The sequence below is a fragment of the Stylophora pistillata genome, chromosome 3 (assembly GCF_964205215.1).
Source record: "Stylophora pistillata chromosome 3, jaStyPist1.2, whole genome shotgun sequence".
In the NCBI taxonomy this organism is placed as follows: domain Eukaryota; kingdom Metazoa; phylum Cnidaria; class Anthozoa; order Scleractinia; family Pocilloporidae; genus Stylophora; species Stylophora pistillata.
In genome coordinates, this window is record NC_142521.1 from 4,951,259 (window position 1) to 4,973,228 (window position 21,970).

The following is a 21,970-nucleotide window of genomic DNA, read 5'->3' on the forward strand; positions in this document are numbered from 1 at the left end:
TTAACCAAACTTGAAAGACTAGAACCAACAAGGATTATTAATAAGTAACTTTATTTACAATAACATTGTTATACAAGAGCGCGTACAAAATAAATACTATAATATAAACTATAATTGCTTAAATAATACTCTAGACTCAGTCATGCGGTCTTTTGGTAGGGCGAGGTACAGCAAACAGGTACTAAACATCTACAGCTAAAATGTTGATTTTTATTGTTTATTGAGGTTAAATTCGTCTGTCACTTCCAGACGAACTGCGGAGCAAGCTACGAATTTGTCGGATTCCACGACGGAACTGACCCGAAGCTCTCCGGAAGCTACGCGACACTTTCCGCCTAACTGTTTTGAAGGACCCTTTCTTTTCCGGTCGTTTTCTGGCAATACTGCATCCGACATTAGGTGATAGAGTGGGACCAAGCTCAAAAATTGGGGGAGAATCCGGTGAGTCAGACTGGAAAGTGGTTTGTTGAAGCTGCTTAGAGATTCGCTCGTCGAGTTTCTTCAAGAAGCAGTCAGATGTGTTGGCACCAGTTTCAGTTTCAAAAGCTGTCGCTTGTTGAAGGGCGTTCTTTTCTTTATTTTCTGCCCAGTAATGGTTTCCCTCCCCATTAAACAGAATCTTGAGGCAGTTGATTCGTTCCCACATGATGGCTACATGTATGGGTGTTATGCCTTCTGAAGAAGGAACGTTGGGGTTACCACCATAGTCTAACAAGAGGCGGGTGAAACGGAGATTGAGAGGAGAGTCTAATCCCACTGCAATATGGAGTGCACTTAATCCATTCACCAACAAATTGGGGTCTGCACCCCGCTTCAAGAGAGTCACAGCACGTCTGTTGGGAAAAGTCACAAAGTAAGACTTACGACCATGCCGTAATTGAGACATTCTGGCATCTTACTGTAAATAATGCTTCATAGGAAATTTTCTTTCCAGCACTTGTTTATAAAGAAATTGTTGAGCTATACTTACCTAATATTTTCGTTTTCTATAGCATATTTTAGCTCGTGCGTTATTCTCTCAATATCCATGATGTGACTGCTAAAACAGGAAAGCATGAGTACGCAAGTAATTAACAATGAAAAACAAAAACATACCAAATGAAAAAATTTCACAATAACGAGAATGCTTCTATATATAAAAGAAATACTCTGACAAAACATCATCATTGTAGGTGGATAATGTTTAACTCTTATAGTACTTGTCACTGTAAGCTCTATCACGGAGTGATGCAATAGTAGAACAGACGATGCTCTTTTTTTCACCTGTCCTTGCTGTATAGTTTGGCAGAAGTTTTCGAAGATTGTTTCTTTTGGTAGTGAGGAATAATTTCTTCCGCCTTAGAGTACACGTGGTCTACAGACGACTCAGTGGTACAAGAGTGTGTCGTTGAAGGTGAAATTGATGATCGCACTGACACTGAGATTGATGTTAAAGATGAGTTCTTTGAAATTGATTTTGAATTGTCCCAAGCCGGGGCATCTTGTGTGCGGGAGTCTTTTTCGTTAGCATCTTGCCTCGCTTTCTTTATCTGGAAGTAGTAAAGGAGTCCTTAACGGTTCAGTTATGGAAAAATGGTAAGAAACACGTCGAAACTCTACCTCAAGCAATCTTTTTCACTTCACTTGTATGCCAAAATTAAGTGCGAAAAAGCAGTCACTATCATATGTAGCACGAGGCCCTCGTGCACATTTATTGGGCGATTGACCAATGGCGATGCCTCTTTGCTTCCCGTTCGCGGGACCTATTCTGATAACCTGTAACCGGGTTCATCAAAATAGTGTTATTAATTCTCTAATGGGGCTGTTCAAGGTGGATGAACACAGTTTTTGGTACCTGTGTTTCACTCACCTTTTTCTCTAAAATCCTTGATCCTTCGGTCGCCAAAAATGGCAGCAAGCAAGTTAGCAACACAAACTTTGTTTCTTTATAGTTAAACTGACGTATTTGCCGTTGCCATGGCAACATGAAAAGTATAAATTGGCTTTTAAAATCGGTTTTGTTTATTTGTAGAAAATCTAGTCATTAGATTTTCTTTAAAATTTGCATGCAACGAGCTTGTAACGATACTCACAAGTTGACACCATTTTGCTAACAATTCAACAGAGATCTTTAATTATCCCTTGTCGAAGGTTCACTCGATTTTCTAGAATTTCCTTTGTTTAAAATCAATTTTTATTCAATACTCCAGTTACTTATTTCCTAAAGTATTTTCGTGCCAAATTTCGTGAAATTCTAATCAGTGGTTCTCAAGAAATAGGCATATTTCCGAGAGAGCAATTTGCCATTAATTCAATCGCAAATTTTTTACTTACTACGCATGCGCTTCATTTAACTGGGTTCTTTCGGTAATGACGAAAAAGCTGAAAATTGCTGGGTTCTTTGCACCGTTAACTTTTCTAACATATCTTTGTAATAAAAGATTAAAGCCTTCAATACACTGCGCCAACTATAGAGAAAAATATAGCACAGATAGTGCTGGTACGTGTTGAGTAAATAAAATGACCGCTCTCAGTAGCCCATTACGCGGAGCTTCCATCTTCCATACTGACCCTCTGAGCCAACCCTGTCCCGTATCCTTCTATTTTTAGAAGCACCTCCCACGGCGGTTTTCACGGGTGTTTTTGTAATAGCCAATCATAAGAGAGCTGTCGTCTCTATTGTGTTACGTCTCTATTGTGTCACTTGCAGGCCGCACGAAATTATTTCAATAATGGCGGAAAGTGCAGAAAGATTAAAGAATCCCCGCAAATATCTCAGTTCTAAAAATAAAAAGATACGGGACAGGGTTGACTCAAGGGTACAACTGAGATGGAAGCTCCGGGTAATGGGCTCCTGCCGCTCTATTGACGGCATGTTGGTCTTTTACAATCCCTATGCGCGCGCTGAATTGCATCAGCAAAAGCGCGCGCGGAAACTGTGTTCAGTAACCTTAACTTGGTTCTTTCGGTAACAACGAAAAAGCTGAGAATTACTGGGTTCTTTGCACTATTACCTTTTCTAACATACCTTTGTAATAAAAGATTAAAGCCATCAATATACTGCGTCAACTAAAGATAATAGCACAGATAGCGCGGGTACGGGTACGTGTTGAGTAAATAAAATGACCGCTCTATTGACGGCATGTTTGTTTTTTGCAGTCTTTGTGCGCGCGCTGAATTGCATCAGCAAAAGCGCGCGCGAAAACTGTGTTCGGCCACCTTAATCAGCAAAGGTCAGCAAAGGCACGCGCACTTTTGCTGATGCAACTCAGCGCGCGCACAAGGATTGCAAAAAACAAATACGCCGTCGATAGAGCGGTCATTTTCTTCATGCAACACGTCTCCATACTATCTGTGCTACTTTTCTCTATAGTTGGCGCAGTGTATTAAGGGCTTTAATCTTTTATTACAGACATGTTAGAAAAGTTATCGGTGCAAAGAACCCAGCAATTCTCAACTTTTTCGTCGCTACCGAAAGAACCCAGTTAAATGTAGCGCATGCGTAGTAAGTAAAAAAACTGCGATTGAATGGAAAGTTGCTCTCTCGAAAATATGCCTATTTCTCGAGAACCACTCATTAGAATTTCACGAAATTTGGCACGAAAATACTTTAGGAAATAAGTAACTGGAGTATTGAAAAGAATTGATTTTTGATAAAGGAAATTCTAGATAATCGAGTGAACTTTCAACAAGGGATAATTGAGGATCTCTCTGTTAAATTATTAGCAAAATGGCGTTAACTTATGAGTATCGTTACAAGCTTGTTGCATGCAAATTATAAAGAAAATCTAATGACTAGATTTTCTACGAATAAACAAAACCGATTTTAAAGGCCCCCCTCCCGGTTAGCGCAATGGATAGAGCGCTGGACTGATGTGCGGGAGGTCGACGGTTCGAGCTCCGGCCGAACCAACACTCAAGGTCTTATAATAATTGAGAAGAATATGCTGCCTTTCTATAACATCAAGAAATGGTTTAGATATTCTAGTCTTCTCGGATAGGGACGAATAAATGGAGGTCCCGTCTCCTGCAGGGTTAGGGGTAGGAGACGTTAATTTCCCACGCACGAGATTACTCTGTGATGGATGGGTGGGTTGTTGTGCAGTGTTTCATACATGAGCATCTGGCTCGGGAATATGGGTAACCATGCCCCAAGTAAAGACATTAAACTTTGATTACTATTACTATTACTATTACTATTACTATTACTATTACGTAAAGGCCTGTTTATATTTATTCATTTCGCCATGGCAACGACACATACGTCAGCTTAACTATGAAAAAAACAAAGCTTGTGTTGTTAACACAAACATTAACACATTAACACATACTTCCTTATTGAAGGAAGTAGAGGTAACTTTTTTGCTAACTGAGTCTATATGCAGGTGATATCAGCAATCTGGAAATGCTCTGAAAACGCGTCTTAAAATGATTTTAGATTCGGATGTATATAGGTAACAAAACATTACACGTCCACTTTTCGTTACGAAGTCATCTTCTCGTGTTTAACATATCTCTGACGAGTAAGCCAAGTCAGAGATCCTGTCAACCGGAGAAGATGAAATTGGTATCCGCCCATGGCCTTGCGATACCCTCTGTTTTTTTTTTACCTTTCTTTCCACCTGTTTGAAATAATCACACTGTTTACATCCACACTTGTTCACTTCCCATTCGTTGCAGGCTCCCTCAGGTCTGGCAGTTGGCTTCGCTTCTCTTTCTTCCGCTTTATATTTTAGAGAGAGATAATCAAAATTTATCTCTATATAATTTCCCACTGCCATCAATTGAAAAAATAACCACTGGACGCACTTTTGCTTTGTACGATATTATTATTTCATCGTTGACATGATGCATGGTATAAAAAGGCCTTTTTGAGAATATATCTACAGTATTTGTAATGTGGATTGACCTACAGATGTGTAACCCTGGACCACGTTCATCTGCAAGTGTCTTACTGCAAAGCTTTCATTTATGTCTCTCCCTCTATAACTGTATTTTGTCCACAGTACGACCTTTTCCACACTTTAGGCTTCGTTCTTTCGCATGAATATGAGTGCCTATATTACAAATTTCGGCTTTTCTGGTTTTTACTCGCTAAGGTCATGTACGATCTTACTACGTGCAGCATGCAACATTCTTTACCTCGACTGTCTTGAACAAACTAACCTTTTATTCCAACAGACACCTTCCGGTTTGTCATCCATCTTCTCCTGAAACAAACCAAAAAAAATTATATAGACACTTGCTAAGGCGTGAGACCGTCTAATACATTCTGCCAACATTACGCAAGATGTGTTTAATATATTCACTATGTAAGCGGAATTTCCCCTTGGGTGTCGAAATTAATCAGTCATGGATCGCGTTCGTCATGCCTGATAGGTACAAGACTAAAATGAATCACTTTTTGGTCAGTTACGTATCCTTGCACTTGGCTAGGGTAACGTTTGTTTACTTCAAGTTCTCATAGGCTTCCTCTGTTATTTCCCTTTGTTCTACTTCACACAAGGTTCGTGCATAGCAGCCATTTATAGCAACCGCGGTTATTGATATAGATTTCAATTCGCAGCAAGTATCACATTGTTGCATAGCAAGTTACAAGAAAATACTTTATGTTTATTGACTATGGCTTCATTCATACTATATTTTCATTACAAAGTTAAAGTGCACCTAAACTCCAAATTTTTTTTCGCTTAACTAAAAATTTTATTTTTTGGAGTATTTCTGTGAAAAAATTTTTTAATTTGCTCAAATATTTAATTTTCTGTGCCCGGTCAAAATAGGGAAAATCGGCCGCCATCTTGCCCCACGACCTAGTTTAAAGAGGAATGGTCCTAGCGGGTAATGTGATGTCAAATCGAGAACACGAAAGTCTGCATTTCACACAATTTCACTTGTTTGGGAAGGTTGTCGATATCGTCCGAAATATGCCGACTAGACGTGTTGTATGAGGAATGTATCAAGCGCGATACCCTCTGTAGCAAATTTCCACGTTGCTACATCCTTCTATAACACACTTAGTCGGCATATTTTCGGACAATATTGACTATAACCTTCCCAAACAAGTGAAAATGTGTGAAATGCAGACTTTCGTGTTCTCGTTTTGACGTCACATTACCCGCTAGAACCATTCCTCTTTAAACTCGGTCGTGGGGCAAGATGGCGGCCGATTTTCCGTATTTTGACTGGGCACAGAAAATTGAAGATTTGAGCAAATAAAAAAAATTTGCACAGAAATACTCCAAAAAATACGCTTATTTCGTCAAGCGAAAAAAAAATTTGGGTTAAGGTGCACTTTAAGGTTTATAACTTATCGTGGTCTTACCTTTTAATTTGGTTTTTGGTTTCTTTCACATCGTCTGTGGAATCCCTAAGAAAGACTAACAAGGAGAGACAAATCAATTATTCAATCGATTTGTAACCCAACATCTACTTGTGCTGAGTAAAAACATTTACTTTGACTTTGTTAGATATTTTCTGTTACCTTTATGAGCGATGGGCTTTAGGATGTTAAGTTTCTCCGTTAGTTCCTCTCCAATCTCCTTTACAGTCTTCTAATAGCAAGCAAATTTTACAAATACCAAGTTAACAACAGGATTCGAATGCAGTGTTCCATTAAACTCGATAAAACATCTACTATTATTATATCTATCTATTATTATAGCTACCGAGTTCTTGTTGGATAAATTTTACGACATTTTGGATGGGTTCGATGCTAACGCAACTTGCTAAAGGTTGTTTCGGCGATATTTGAAATACTTTTAAATATTTAATGCTACTTTAAAGATTGGGACTCTGTCGACTTGCACAGTTTTCAAAAACTGTGTAGGCCGACAGAGTCCCAAAATTCATTTTGCTTTTATGCTCACAACCCTTAGCTTTACAGTGTCGTGAAGATATCACTCCCGTGGCTCTGACAAATCTGACGCCTCCAAAACACTCAGACCATCATTGTATTCGGTAACGCATTCATTTGGTTTGAATCAAGGAAATAGGACAGTAAGCCTTTTAACAATGTTAAAAGGGTAGTTTCGCTCCGACGAAGGGCTAACGCTCGAAACGTCAACTTTTGTAATCATTACGGTGGCCAATTTACCATTTCAACTTTGTTGATATATCCAAATTATTTCGTTACTCTCACCGACGCAGCCCCAAACAGTTTCTTTCGAAACTATCAGCCTTTATTAAAATGGTAGAACCATGCATTGTTGTACAACCTTTTCATTCGATGACAAAGGAGTCTTTGGCAGTTTTGGCGATGTCAAAATATCATCATTTTCGGTGATTTCTTTCTCCACCGACCCAGTTACGTGTTTATCCTTCAAACTCCTGAAAAATATAAATGCTGTCACGAAGAGAGACACACTAGCTGCTAACAGTACGTGAAAACGACAGTTTTCCTAGGTAAACAAACTTATCTCCTGTTGCGTACATATACAAAATTTGTCTTATAGCTTGGTGAATAACAACCCTGTAGTAATTGATATCTGGTCTTCCATGCCATGTCAAAATTGCCTCTATGTGTATTTTAAATTAAAATATTTCGCTAAACACTAAGGCTTGAAGAGAGAAACTATGGTTTCATATAAGGGTAGTTACCAAACAGAATTTTTTTACTTTGATGACCACAGCGTTTTCGCACTGAAATTCCTTGAAGTTTATCACCACCTGGGACAAAACTTTTCGGGGAGCTTGGCATTTTGTTTCTTAAATTACTAATAAAATATACTAACAAACCAAACGTAAACTTATATCAAACGCAGAAGAAGTTAAAATGGTACATATGCCCTGGTCGCTAGCCCAATCTAGACTTCAGAATCATAACGTATAATGATAAAGTTTCTAACATGCGAGATGTATTATCAGTACAAAAATCTATTCTACTCACTCTTGACTGTAACTCGATGATGTACTTCGCGGTGACACTGCAACAGATCAGAATGATGAACTAATGATACTGTTAAGCAGAAAAGTGTGCGTGCGACTACATAACTGAAAATAACTGCTAACTGAAAGGGTGAGGAAAATCTTTTGCTTTTCAATATTGAATATAAAAAAATATTTAAAACAGAGTTCATGTCAGTGTTTTGTAGATTCACGGATGAGATTATGACAAAGTAGCTTTGCAACATGAGTGTGGTCATTCATGCTTCTGTTCTCTGACTGGGTACACACTTCAAAATTGAGTTAAAACAATAGCTTACCCGTCCTTCTGTGATAAAACAGAATATATGCCTTAGCAAAGGATATGTTATCTGGCAATTCCTAGGAAATAAATCATGAAGCAGAAGTAATTATTACAAATTATTATGAAAAATCTGGATCGTTAGCTTTTGTCATTACAACTACTTCCGACAACTACTTCGGCATAAGGGTGAAAGCTAGGGGTACTTTTCACCGACATGAATCAGTTGACCGGTAATCTGAAGCAACACGCAAGTGTTCAAAGGAACAGTTAAGATTGACTTAAGTTACCTTGGTAACACGACTATCGTCATATCGGTACCAGACTCCATTATTGCTGGTGTAGGCCGTGTAATGTCCACTGCTGTAACCTGTGGTTTAACATATCGAAGATGTTACATTTATAATGCTCATCTGAGAATTGAGAAATAAAAGCTCGTGGCGAGTACAAATCCAAAAAACTATTGTAGAACTCTAGTGAAAAAAAGTTATTCCAACGTCTGGTATTCATGAATACTGCTATAGCTTGGGAGCTTGGGATTTACTCCGACCTTTCCAAATACTAACACTCGTAATTCCAATTTGACCCGTAGACAGATGACGAAAAGCCACCCTTTGGAAGTGCCATTCTCAAAATCTAATTTTGTCTTACTGAAAATCCATCAAATCGATTTAAAAAATCAAATCAGTGATTCGAATGTTAACACAATGTTGCAGGAAGGTAACTTGAATCAAAGCTAGCAGAGACCAGGTTCCAGTGACTCAATTGACTCTGCTATTGTCTTAACGATCGTTAAGTTTTTATTTACTTACTCCCTTCGTGGCAGACACAGGCATTAAGATCGTAATTGAAGTCTTCTGCTCCATTTTCTTCTGCACTGTCGTGTTCTAGCTGAATGTATTCACGCATGTCAAGGTCTTCGAGAGGAAACGTAACAGGTGCTGTTATCTTTACGCCGCTCTGACTGTACCTGGTATGGAAAAAATGCAAATTTTTTAGATACTTGAGCTCTGACTCCAAACAGATTTGCGAAAAATTAGCAACCAGTGAAAAGTGAAATAGAAGTAATTCTACGCCTGAAATTGATTAAGTCTATTTAACTCGTTTAAGTTCATTTGACTTCGATGCACGTAAAAACGCACTGATAAAACTTGTCAAGTTTTCTGTTCATCTCTCGCTGGCAACATCAAAATGTTTGCTTTCATTTTCTCAGAGGGAAGTCTCAAGGAGTTTATTCTCTAATAAAACAACGTACAAATATGTAACTGGATATGCGTTCATGGCAGTATTACATGATGAGACGATATATTACTAACCTTTTAAGATGAATAATAAGGGTATCTGGAAGACGAACTAAGCACAAACGCTTGGAAGCATTTCTCTCCTGGTGACACTTTTGACAATACCACGTGTCTGGTAGCTGCTCGCTTTCAACCAAAAGACAGCTGAGTTAAAGAGGAGGTGAGGTTTTGCCGGTTATAGGGCTAAGAAGGGCAAAGTGCTAACGGTGATAGATATTTTGCCTCCGCACCCATTTGAAAGTTACCCCAGGCTAAGAAGTGTGCTAGATAACCAAAACGTGACAATTTTGCAAATTCAACTAGTAAACTAAAGGGAGTTAAGCCCATTGATGACGCATATTCTTACTGCGAAAGCTAGTCATTCATCCCGTGCACACAACAACGTAGTTAAACATGTGTCTCGGTTTTACTCTATTGCAAACAATTGATCCTTTTTATTGATAGTAAAATAACATGACTCGTCTACCTTTGTACAAATGTCCTCAAGCAATCTTGAAGTTGTACAGGATCTTCTGTATTGCGAGTCTTCCATATAGAGTCGTGCTCGATACAGCGGGCCATCTTATGAAAAATCATAGGCAAGGAGTTTAATTACATCAGTTTTATGAATAATGGTAGGTATTTTCTTTTAGCGCCGTTATTAAGAATTCAACCTGTAAGGCGGGTGTCCTCTGAAACCGAATTAGGTTAATTACGCGTGACTTTGGTAATAGGACTAAAATTTAATTTCTGGCTTTGCCGTCTGTTTTCATAGATTTAAGATATTTGCATTACCAATGAACAAGAAATTTTTCGCTGTTGGAGAAGTGAGTGATATCAGAGTTTAGTTTTGACGTTTACCGGCTGTCGTAAACGTCACACTCAAACCCACCATTTATGAATCGGAAGTAACAAGCTGTATTTGAGGTAAGGGAGGAATAAAAGATAACTACGTAACAGTCCAATTTCTTTAAGCTTTTTTTTGTAGAAATTTGAGCCTCAGCTCAGTAACGAACACTTAATATGATGTACCAGCATGTCGGTCAAAAGCATATTAATCCCATTTTGATATTCCAATTTTCCGACCACCAATAATGCCAGTTTGACAAACTCTGGAAAGTACATCCCTTTCAGAGGAGTCACCTCTAACTTGTCTTCTCCTATGTTTTTAAAATGAGTATCACTGCCATGTTAGCAGTTTTCTTCTTGCCCCATTCTAATTTTACTCCAGGAATCATGAATATCTTCATCGGCTACTCATAACTTCAATAAAATGACGAAATCTCTTACCCTCTCCGCCTCCCAGCGGCTGATGTTGCCCATTTGGACTGCTAAATTATCACATGGCTGCAGATTCAAGATCATGTCTCCATTGTTGACTTCGCAGCCTGTGCAGCCGGTGATTTTGGTACAACGGGAACAATTGACTCCCTACATCACGAGCAAAAATGGCGAGAACATTACACCACGAATCTTGCCAATTGTTGAATCCAAACAGAACGAATCATATTTTCAGTCTTAATTTGGGGCATTTTGAGATCCCCCTACAGAAAGATTGGGTTCACAGCTTCTTTTCGTGAAAATAACAAAAACAATCAATCGGTTCAAAGAATGCGTGATGTTTGAGCACTTAAGCAGGCATTCTCATGTACAACAGAGCAACGTCGCTGCTCTTACTTGTTACCGCGGCCTTCCTGCCTCCCACCCGTGAAGAACTGTTTTATTTTTCTGAGCAAGAGGTTTCCCTACAGAGCCCATCTCAAACCAGAAATATAAAAAGGTCACTAGTGAGCTGTCAAGGAAATCTGAAAGGACTTGGAATGCCCGGGGTGAACAGCGACGGACTGGCGTTCTCGTAATAGGAGTGTTTAAAGCACTCCTAGTCGCCTCATGCCAGGGAAACCAGAATAAGTTCTCTCTGGATGGGCCACTTGGCTTGAATGCAGACACCATCTTACTTACCTGTTGGTCAACTAGATGTAAAGTGAACGTGAGTGTAGCCACAGCGTCAGGTAACAGCTTTGATATGAACCAATATAAATCTTTGCCAAGAATATTTTTGGGAAGGACGACTAAACTGGGATGTCCAAATAACCTTTTCGTCTACAAAAAGACCACAAAAAGTGCGATAATTAAATGTGAGGTGAACTATTAGATGCGACAGAAAAAAATATGACCAGTTCTTAGTGAAAGATGCTGGTGTGAGAAGTTTGGAAAAGCCACATTAAACCTGGATTTGAGGGCATCTTAACAGCTGGGGTTTATTCTAAGTTTAATAGCTTTAGACTCTGCAAGACTTGTCTATTAGAAGTCTTAACAGCTGGGGTTTATTCTAAGTTTAATAACTTTAGACTCTGCAAGACTTGTCTATTAGAAGTCTTAACAGCTGGGGTTTATTCTAAGTTTAATAGCTTTAGACTCTGCAAGACTTGTCTATTAGAAGTCTTAACAGCTGGGGTTTATTCTAAGTTTAATAGCTTTAGACTCTGCAAGACTTGTCTATTAGAAGTCTTAACAGCTGGGGTTTATTCTAAGTTTAATAACTTTAGACTCTGCAAGACTTGTCTATTAGAAGTCTTAACAGCTGGGGTTTATTCTAAGTTTAATAACTTTAGACTCTGCAAGACTTGTCTATTAGAAGTCTTAACAGCTGGGGTTTATTCTAAGTTTAATAACTTTAGACTCTGCAAGACTTGTCTATTAGAAGTCTTACTTCTGAGTACTGACCTTAGAATCCTCCTCAAATCTTCGTAGAACTATTGGAACCATAATCATCCTGTTGGATAATACAAGTAAAACCCCTTTTATCTAAGTATAAACCATTAGTTTGATTGCAACTGGATGATATTTACGAGAGTGACAATAATAAACTTCTCATCTGATTTGGGTCTGTAAAGCTTTCACTTGTTTCCATCATTTTGTGCGATGTTTTACACACGTGCTCAATTTTACATGTTCGAGTTACGTCCAAACGTGTTATCAAAAATTGAAAGTGACGTTTGTTGAAACTCTTGCCGACTTATTAACTCTTTCATTCCTAAAAGTGACGTGCATCTAATTTCTTCTTTCAGTATCACTGTTGAATCACATATTAGTTCATGAGAATAAAGAAAATGATCGCCATCCAAAGAGGCTCTTGACTGATAAATAAATTCTCCTAGTCACTGCCATCAAAAATGCGAAGACCAGTGTGGGGAATATGCAAACTGATGTCAGTGTGCAAAGAGTTAACCGACTTTATTTGAAAGACAGGCTGATTGTTCCCTTCGAATGCTTGATGAACAGGGTGTTGTACCAGAAATTTGCCGAAAGTGTCTTTACCATTAACCAGTTGAATGCCTTTTCAATCGTTTTGAAACTCTGCCGCTGTTTTTTCTGAAAAATTAGTGACAAAGAAGTCATGAAATGTGTAGACAGTACCTTGATTTCTGATTGGTAATGTGGGACTGTATGACTATTTCTGATTCGCACCGCTGTTGGAGACAAATATAATTTTCAGTTTTAATGGAGCAATTCAAGATAGGAGTGTGAAGGCAACTTGGTACGACGTATTTTGGTATCTTCATCAACATGACGCTGAGAAAGTGGCAACAGTGTGCTATGAACGTAACCATAACCGAGAAATTTCATTGATAGTGGCGAAGAGTGACTCATAGGTAACTGTCTATCAAAAAACAATTATTGCGCAGGATTAAAGTCAGATTAGGACCAAAAGTAACCTGAAAAATAAGTGGCTCTCACGCTTTTGCTGACATTTGATTTCGTAATACTTACTGGGCAGTACGATTGGCACTGAAAAACTCCTCCAGCTGCATCCTGCATGTGAGCAAACAGAAAATTCTGGTTTGAATTCTCATTATAAATAGTAAATTTTGCAAGTGTCTTTTTCAACCAGAAGCAAAGTATTCCTTAACGTTAATAGCGAGAGTTCCGAACGATATAGGACGCATTGATGATATTGACATTATTAACGGGACTAGGTGCATGAATGACTTAACTACTTGTGGAAATGTTCTTGCAGTAAATGGCTTGAACCCGGGGTAACATGTGAAGGTGTAGTTTGATCGTCCGGGTGAGTGTAGTCCTGAGAAGGACTGTTGTCGACAAAGGACAATCAGAAGGACAATCAGAAGGACAACCTGTGCGGAAGTCATCATCAGAGTCAAGTGAATAATTGTTGTCAGTAGAATGTTCTTATTCCAGTTCGTGTGAAATGATCGGTTGGTTTTGCCGTGATGTTATTGGCTGTAAGACTCAAGTGACGTAAGTCGGTCGTGATTGGTCTGTTTCGATCTGTCGGTAAAGTTAGGTCGTTCTTTTTCGGTCGTTTGTGATGTTTATGTCGTGAATAAACATCACAAACGACCGAAAAAGAACAAAGACCAACCGAGGAACAGACAGGGAACGATTTATAAGATCAGTTGTTCCGACTGCCAAGCCTCCTACATCGGTGAGACTGGCAGAAACCTCACAACAAGACTGACTGAACACAGACGGGCGACGAGGAAAGGTGATGTCAGCAATCACATTGCTGAACACCATCGACTTACCAACCACAACATTGACTGGGACTCTGCGCAATGCCTAACCTACAGCACTGACTATTTTCAACGACTGACTCTGGAAAGCTGGTTTACTAACTTAGGACAGACTCCCCTAAACAGATGTCAACAACTACCCGCTCCATACAAACGACTCATTCACGACATAAACATCACAAACGACCTAAAAAGAACGACCTAACTTTACCGGCAGATCGAAACAGACCAATCACGAACGACTTACGTCACTTGAGTATTACAGCCAATAACATCACGGCAAAACCAACCGATCATTTCACACGAACTGGAATAAGAACCTTCTACTGACGTTAATTTAGTTCATTAACTTGGACTTACCATTCTTAGTTTACTGCAAATAGAAAAGTTTCTCATTCATTAGAGGGTCTATTCCTCCATTGCCATCCTTTGATTCAGGAATACAGTCACGCATAATTGTCATTAGAAACTATGTAAAAGATGTTACTTACCTGAAGACATTGGCGGCAATACAATCTTCCGCATTTATCATGCGAAATAAGTTGGTCATCAGCTTTTTCCTGCAGACAAATACAACAGGTGGCGCTCAAGCGATACACATTTGACAACGATACACGCGTTGTTGTTTGCGAAACTTGAGTCTTTGGAGTACTGGTGTTAGGACTTGCCAGTCTGTAGTGGTGGCGTCTGTTGATTGGAGATTTACCAGTTGTAGAAGATTCAGTGTGAAGCTGATCGAGTGCTGATACGAATTCTCCTGAGGCGCTAGCAGCGCCAGGGGAGTAGTACATGGTTGAGTCATAAGCCTGAGTCGAGAATCGCCCCGAAGGAAACGGCAGTGATGTCGTTCTTGACTGATTGCAATTTTCAGGCAGCTGACCCTTGGGAAACGGCATAGATTCCCACCGCGAATAACTGGAACCTTCAAAATACAAAGACTCTGGAGCTTTTGAGGGGTTGAATATGTACAGCTTGCTTCGGCGATCAGTGAATAATGTCAGCTGCTTCTCATCGCTCTGCAATGAAACAAAACCGGTCCGTTTCACATTGATTTAGTCATCCCAGGCTCTGACTGAATGCATTTCGATCATACGAAAGAAGGAATTTTATCCATCCTAAAATTCACTTTGATCAGATGCTAAATAGTTTTAATCTTAAGCGGTTCCCCAAGGGCTTTTGCTCTAATCTTGCGTACCGCTGCTAAAGAATATTTTCCCTATTACAATCATTGTTAATTTGCCAATATTAGAAATATGTTGATTTTTTAAATTGAATTGAAAAAGAAGTTTGCTCAGGGTAATAACCTTAAAGTTCGATTTTCAACAATTCATTTCTCAGAAGGAGTCGATCAAAATTGCACAAACAGATCTCGAGTATTCTAAAACCTTAAAAACGCTTTCTGAAATAAATATCACAAAAGAACTAAAGGTCAGTAGGGCGGTAAACCGAAAAAAAAAATCGTTTTTCTGTACCATTATTGAAACGATCTGACTGTTTCGCACCACAGACACCCTGATGTCCTCCAACTCTGGTTGTGCATCTTCGGGTAGCAGGGAAACAAAATTGGTTTTAAGTTTTAATACAGTGCTTGGTTTTGTCACGTGTACTTTGTACCTGAGTGAGAGGAGAAAAAGAGGAAACGAAATCGTGGAATGAATAGAATGAAACTAGAGCAGAATAGAATCTTAGTTAAAACGGAAATATTAAGATATGGCTACACTGTTGGTCGGACGAAATGTGTGAGATCAGCTTTGATAGGGAGAATTTTTGTCATTAAGTCGCGAGGGAAAGATATGTCCCTTGACATGAAGTACTAGAGAATTACCTGACTGCCCGTATTTTCCCATCACTTTCTCCTTTTAGATCACAGGTAACCCACGTAACAACTATATGTAAAATAAAAAAGGAAAGTTAGTTATCTTAATCGCCGTCTCGGTTAACTTTCGACACTAACTTCATACAAATTCTACTTTAAAAGAAACATTACAATGGAGGCTAGGCTTATGGTATAATCAATTAAGGCTTACCAAATGTGTGGTATGATTCACTTAGCAGTGGCACGGAGAGAAATGTAAATGGTTGGTATTTAGAAGATTTGTGACTGCAGCTGCAACAAGTGATCTGAGGATCAAACAAGATACGATTCTTCGTCTTCAACAATCCTGTGACTAATAATGCTTCAACAAAAGCATGTTTATTAGGAGTAGCCATGAAAGTCTTCTTGTGACTGACTTATTAAGCTGACAAAACAAGTAATTTCAAATTATAAGAGACGGAGCTTAAAGTACACTATTTCTCATATCACCTTAAGCGCAGTTGTCTTATACCATAGTAGACCAGTAGTTAGTTTTACCTCACTTTGCAGTTGTCCTTGAAAAGTATCAACGATAAGGGAGTCATTACTCCTGGTGTATTCTCTGTAAAATACCAATAGCAACATAGAGTAGCCATTAAGTATCTGATTATGATTTGATGTTATTAAATTCGGGAAATATCCAAGACCAAGTGAACTGGTGACGAAAAAAACTGATGGTTTAAGCAGAAAGGAAAGATAGATTTTTCATGTTCGCCTGTTACTAAAATGTCATGGCTAAGCTGAAGGTGGCCTTAATGTTTCCAAGGCTGAGACAGTATTTACCTCCATCTCTGCTCCGCACAGTCATTTTTAGTAAGCTGATCTGGTGATGAGTTATTGGAACTGTCGGCAGTAACACAGTTAAGTTCGTGATGAAGTCCATCGAGAAACAGCGCCAGGAATTCGTGACAGTCATGCTTACCAAAAAGGAAACAAAAGAAGAGAAAGATGGTGACATAGATCCAAAGGTGATCTAGAAGAGAGGTTTAACATTCCCGTGTTCCAGACCCCTATGCGACGTCTCTACTAAAAACTGAAACTATGCACTGGGTACGCGTGACATTACAACAGGCAGACTATACACTTTGAATCTAAAAGAAGCTTGAGGTGGATGTTTGTCAGATCTAAGAGCTTACATGGGGATCTCACACTCTTTACGTGAGTTTCTCTCAGTAGTAGGAAATCCCTCGTTCACTGACTTAACCCTAATCGCTGTCAAGAAGTTGTCAGATGCTTAGACTATCACACGCTAATTACTCCTGAACGGTGTGTGCTCTAACATGTAAAGAAAGACATAACTTCTTCATGCCAGCTGACCCAGTTGATTTCCATAGCTTGGGTTCTGATCAGCACCATTCAGAGGGGATTACACTTGAATAATGACATGAGCATGAAGAAATCAAAGTAAACGAAAACGAGTTGAATCATGCTGTAGCAAGATGTGTTTGTGTCAGCTTACCTGTCTCTGTGGTGTAAGTTGATGACAGAAGTGTGTAGTGATTGCTGTGTACAGCTCTGTTGGGTCGCAGTCCGTATAACAACCACTCCAGACTTTCGTCACCAGCTCACCCAAGACTTTGCTCAATGATTGCTGCAACCAGATAGCATTTTTAAAAAATGTCGCTCGACTCTTTTTTCAGCTATTAGCATCAGATCATTTGATCAGTCCCTATCTTAAGTAAGTGCTCTGGAGAGAAATACATGATTACATGAGTGCGATTGTTATTACTAATAAATAAAAGATCCGGCTTTATGTTCACTATTTCTAAGTTGGGTGAAAAATTGTAACTAACTTTCAAGTACAATTTATGTTTCTAGATCTTTACCTTTTAAACTCCATAAGTGTGAAGAGATTACTATGCAGTAACATTTCAGAAAAAGAGAGCTACTCACGATCCTTTAACTGGTTCAAAAAAATTTATTCATCTGACCTTATCTGTAAACTATGTTGAAATGTGCTAACAAAATGGATGCCACTCAGAAGGAACAAGAAATTTTCCCTCGAATACCGGATCTACCTTCATCTTCTCTTCTTAAGAAAAAACAATGCATTCTGCGTAAATAACTTTGAGTAAGAGTTGCTTAAAGCAAGTCCTAACCTGACTTTTATCAGGTGTTCCCCTTGGAAAATTCTTGGGGTTCCTCTGAGACACAGTTTTGTGCCCACCACCTACTAAGAAAAAATTAAGATTCATTATCTTTGGTTGAGATGACCTACATTTTGTGAAAGTTCTTAAACTTGTAAAAACTCAATAGCCATTACATGAGATGCTATGCATGACCTTGAAAGTTTGTGCATTTCTTTTTTCCCCATTGTTAAGAATTTGAATATCCTACCTAGAAAGAATCTGCAGAATGGCGTCACACTGAAGAGGCACTGTAAGCCTGCATTCACAAAACACGTGTTGCCGAGATTCTGCAGTCCACACACGCCAGCCACAGGTTCCCGAAGCTCTGCAATATGCATTCATGGAACAATATATTTCAATTTGATTTGGTGCATTCATCATACTTCTGTGTTGATCAAAGTTGTTAAGTGCTCAATAGTCTCTACCTTTAGATTTATCGGGCGATCTTTCTGTAAGATTTTCCTCTGTGAGGGGAACGCAACGCATACTAAAAGAAAAAAGTGAAGATACGAAGTCAAGAAGAACAGACGACTTGAAAGGAACCTCCCCTTTGACCTTCGTTCTACAATACTTAAGATTGGTAACATTTGTAAATCATCGAAAGTGAGTAGAGTATTAATCAACGGTCACGATTTCTCCGGCGATCCTTTTTTTTTTGGGGGTTTGAAACAGAAGCTGTTACATTTCTTATATTTGGATGCCATGCAGAGGAAAGATAGTAGTAAGATATTTAAACTTATTTTTCATACCTAAAAAAAAACTCTAACACGATGTCCGAAATTAACTGACTCTTAATTTGGAGTCACCCAGAGGGCCACGAGTTTGTTAACTTTGACTGTTTAATTTAACTCTCTTTAATAAAGTTTTTATTATCACTATTATCATCAATATTATGATAATGATGGCAAAAGTGTTTGTTTCAGTTTAAGAAGTGACAGGTGAAATTGGGATTGCTACCAAGTATTGCTTGATGTCATGATACCTCATTACATACTAAATGCAACGCTTTCGACTTGCACACTGCAAAATATCCCAACAGTAAACTGTTACATTTCAGTATGTGCGTGAACCTCTAGGCATGGAAAAACTCTAAAATTATGGGTCATCCTCGGTGTGAAAACCTGGCGAGGTTTTCTTTGCTTCATGAGGTATTATTTTGCTGTACGCCATAATGTTTTGTTGTCTTTGGTTTACGTCGCTCGTGAGCTTGACAGGTTTTTACACCGAGGATGAGCCAAAATTATGTCACATCCTGTGACTCAAAGCTTCGTTATGTACTACTAAAACCACAATTTGCCAAGCCTAGATTCCACCACGCCTACAGGTTAAATATGAAAAAGGTTCTCTATTCACAAAAAGTTCCTGTTTGCTCGGAAGGGAAATGATTAAACCTAATTCGACTGATAAGCCCGGAAACAGGATGTTACTGATGGCAAAAGCAACACAACATCTGGTTTTGTGCGAAAGAAAACTGGCAACTGAATGGTGCCTTCCTGTGCGACTGAGAAATGGTGCATGTGCCAAAATAGTATGTTAAGAAAATAACCTAAATTCCATGAGCGAAAAATAAAGTATCCATAAACTTAATCATGCTGCATTTTTGTTTTGAATGTACTTTCTATAGCATGGTATGAAACTTCATTCTGGGTTTTCGTGTGCTTTCATTTTTCATATTTGACCTTGTTCTTTATGTTTACTGAGAACACTCCTTGATGCCTGTCATATGGAAAAAAGTTTGTTAGCGTTAATTCCTGAACGGTTCTGAAAATAACATCCGAAACTTGATAAGTTTTGTTTTTTTCATTTTCGTCTTTCGTTTTGCCGAGATAAAGCTAAATTTGCAAGAGCCTTTACTTCTCGTTAAAGTTAAACTCAATGGATTCGATTTATAGAGGTTTTGCATGGGAGCCATGTTGCATGGCAGGAACAATGAAACTATTTTGCATAAGAAAGAAGATTTTTTCCCATGGGAAAAATAATCTATTGTTCCTTCCATGCAACATGGCTGCTGTGCAAAACCTCTATTATTACAAGATTTTTCGTTTGGATAGGGTTTAAGTATAAATATCTATGTAGGTATCTATTCACTGAAAACCAAATTAACGCTAATCGCAAGTTTGACTAACAAGACATCGCAATGATTACATGTAGACAAGTATCAATAAATGAATAAAGGCTGATAGTTTCGAAAGAAACTGTTTGGGGCTGCGGCGGTGGGAGTAACGAAATAATTTGAATATATCAACAAAGTTGAAATGGTAAATTGGCCACCGTAATGATTACAAAAGCTGACGTTTCGAGCGTTAGCCCTTCGTCGGAGCGAATAGAGGAATTGTGGGTTAACGTTGTGTGTGCTTTTAAAGGCAGAAAATGGAGCTACGTTATTGGTGGGTGCATGGCAACGAGAAAAACATGAATAAATTAGTGGAATGAAAAGCGTTCATTGATCCCAGTGGGATTTAGACTGCAGTCATAACGGTGGCCAATTTACCATTTCAACTTTGTTGATATATCCAAAGTATCAATAAATGATCGATGTAACTGTTACCCTGTGTCTACCGGGTCTTGTGCTGATTTCTTGACATAATTTGAAGTACTCAGAGGAGGTGCACCATCTTTACTGTCTTCTGCCTGTAAAAAGAGATTACACACAATGAAAGGAAATAGCGCTCTCGCGTCCCGAACTTCATGCTCAATAGAAGAGGATTTTTTAAATTGTTTTTAGAAGAAACCACTTACCCTAACTTGTTTGTCTTTGACTCCACATGTTACAGCGTTTAAGACTTTATTGAGCTCGTCTGTAATTTGAAATTGAAATAATTTATGATTTCTAGTTCTTACTAACACTCGGAAAATGATTTTATTTCGTCCACTTACCTCTAACTTCGTTCACGCTGCTTTCGTTGCTGTAATCTTTCAAGATATTAGTGGGCTTGTACACCGCATTTTGTATTTCGCTGGATATTGTCTGAGTTCTGAAGATCAAAATTAAACAGAAACAGAGGAAACAGTCCCTTGTATTTCTTAATTTTTAACAAGTAAAATTCTGGGGGAACCAAATAGCTATGTCAAGAAAACCACAATTGTGAAAATGATAACAACTTGAATTCACCAGTTCACCTGGTAGAACTTCATTTATGAATTTTTCATTTGAAAGCGATCGTATCAACTCAATTTTAGGAAAATTCATTTTTATGCTATAGAGCTTACCTTTTACAATTTCCAGCTCCATCTATTCCACCAGTAAGGTTGCTGTTTTGTGCTCTGAGCTTTTGAACTTGTGTCTAACATTTAGAGCAAGCGATTTTGTGCAGTCGGTAAACTTAAATACGAGAACAACAACAACAAGGAAATAAGCTTAACGAAAGAAGAACGTTTTAATCTGCTGCGTTACCTCAAGCACTCCTTTTTCCTTCTTCAGAGCAGCTATTATTTTCCATGCATCTGTTGCTAATCTGTCCTGAAAAAGTAAATTTTTTTTCCCGATTTCAAAGCTATATGTTTCACCAGTGGAAAGTTTACATGTTCAAAAAGAGCTCAAAGCAAACCTTTTCAAGGGCCTTCAGCTGAGCGAGGAGGCGAGTTTGCTTTTCATTCAGCGCTTCTTGTTGAAACATTTCTATAAGAGAACTGGCGTGTTTCTGCTTTTCCATCTGTCCTTCAATTACACCAGGCTCAGGTTTACGATCGTTGTCTGGAAACTGATTCTCTACAGATGTTTGGGGTTTTTGTTTGCGATGACGATTTGAAAGAGATAAACAGGTGACAAACTTTAAAACAACTGTAAAAACTGAAATCAAACAACTGCAAACTAGAAAACTTACCTTTAGCAGTGACTGGAAACTTCTCAGTCTTTCCAACTTTCATTTTCTTTTGTATATCGAGAGTTAATTATCCTAAACGGTCTTATAAAATCAAACCGAACACAGAGAAATTTTCAAACAGACCTTATGTTGTTGTGGCGAACTTCATTGACGCGAACAACCAACGAGCTTAGTGACGTTGTA

At 38.6% G+C, this 21,970-nt stretch overlaps 1 protein-coding gene across 5 annotated transcripts; it reads right to left on the bottom strand.

Moving 5' to 3' along the window:
• Nucleotides 1-32: 32 nt before the first annotated feature.
• Nucleotides 33-21,934, bottom strand: LOC111342680 (uncharacterized). Of its 5 annotated transcripts, none has more exons than XM_088754143.1 (36): nucleotides 21,788-21,934; nucleotides 21,512-21,672; nucleotides 21,358-21,423; nucleotides 21,174-21,247; nucleotides 20,841-20,938; nucleotides 20,703-20,761; nucleotides 20,512-20,594; nucleotides 18,389-18,450; nucleotides 18,172-18,288; nucleotides 17,934-18,004; nucleotides 17,294-17,425; nucleotides 16,618-16,751; nucleotides 16,333-16,396; nucleotides 16,007-16,100; nucleotides 15,805-15,865; nucleotides 15,452-15,593; nucleotides 14,471-14,995; nucleotides 13,216-13,257; nucleotides 12,862-12,914; nucleotides 12,169-12,217; nucleotides 11,404-11,544; nucleotides 10,732-10,872; nucleotides 9,929-10,023; nucleotides 9,478-9,588; nucleotides 8,974-9,131; nucleotides 8,452-8,531; nucleotides 8,181-8,241; nucleotides 7,865-7,901; nucleotides 7,194-7,305; nucleotides 6,461-6,527; nucleotides 6,302-6,356; nucleotides 5,146-5,189; nucleotides 4,590-4,702; nucleotides 1,264-1,529; nucleotides 971-1,039; nucleotides 33-833 (listed from the first exon to the last, which is right to left on the bottom strand). In XM_088754143.1, the coding sequence occupies exons 1-36, from the start codon at nucleotides 21,828-21,830 to the stop codon at nucleotides 227-229; spliced, it is 4,287 nt and encodes a 1,428-aa protein (XP_088610269.1). In that variant the 5' UTR covers nucleotides 21,831-21,934; the 3' UTR covers nucleotides 33-226. The 5 variants fall into 5 exon arrangements, with proteins under 5 accessions (XP_088610269.1, XP_088610266.1, XP_088610267.1 ...); XM_088754140.1 differs by having other exon boundaries at nucleotides 6,461-6,530; XM_088754141.1 differs by having other exon boundaries at nucleotides 17,934-18,007.
• Between the last annotated feature and the right edge of the window lie 36 nt (nucleotides 21,935-21,970).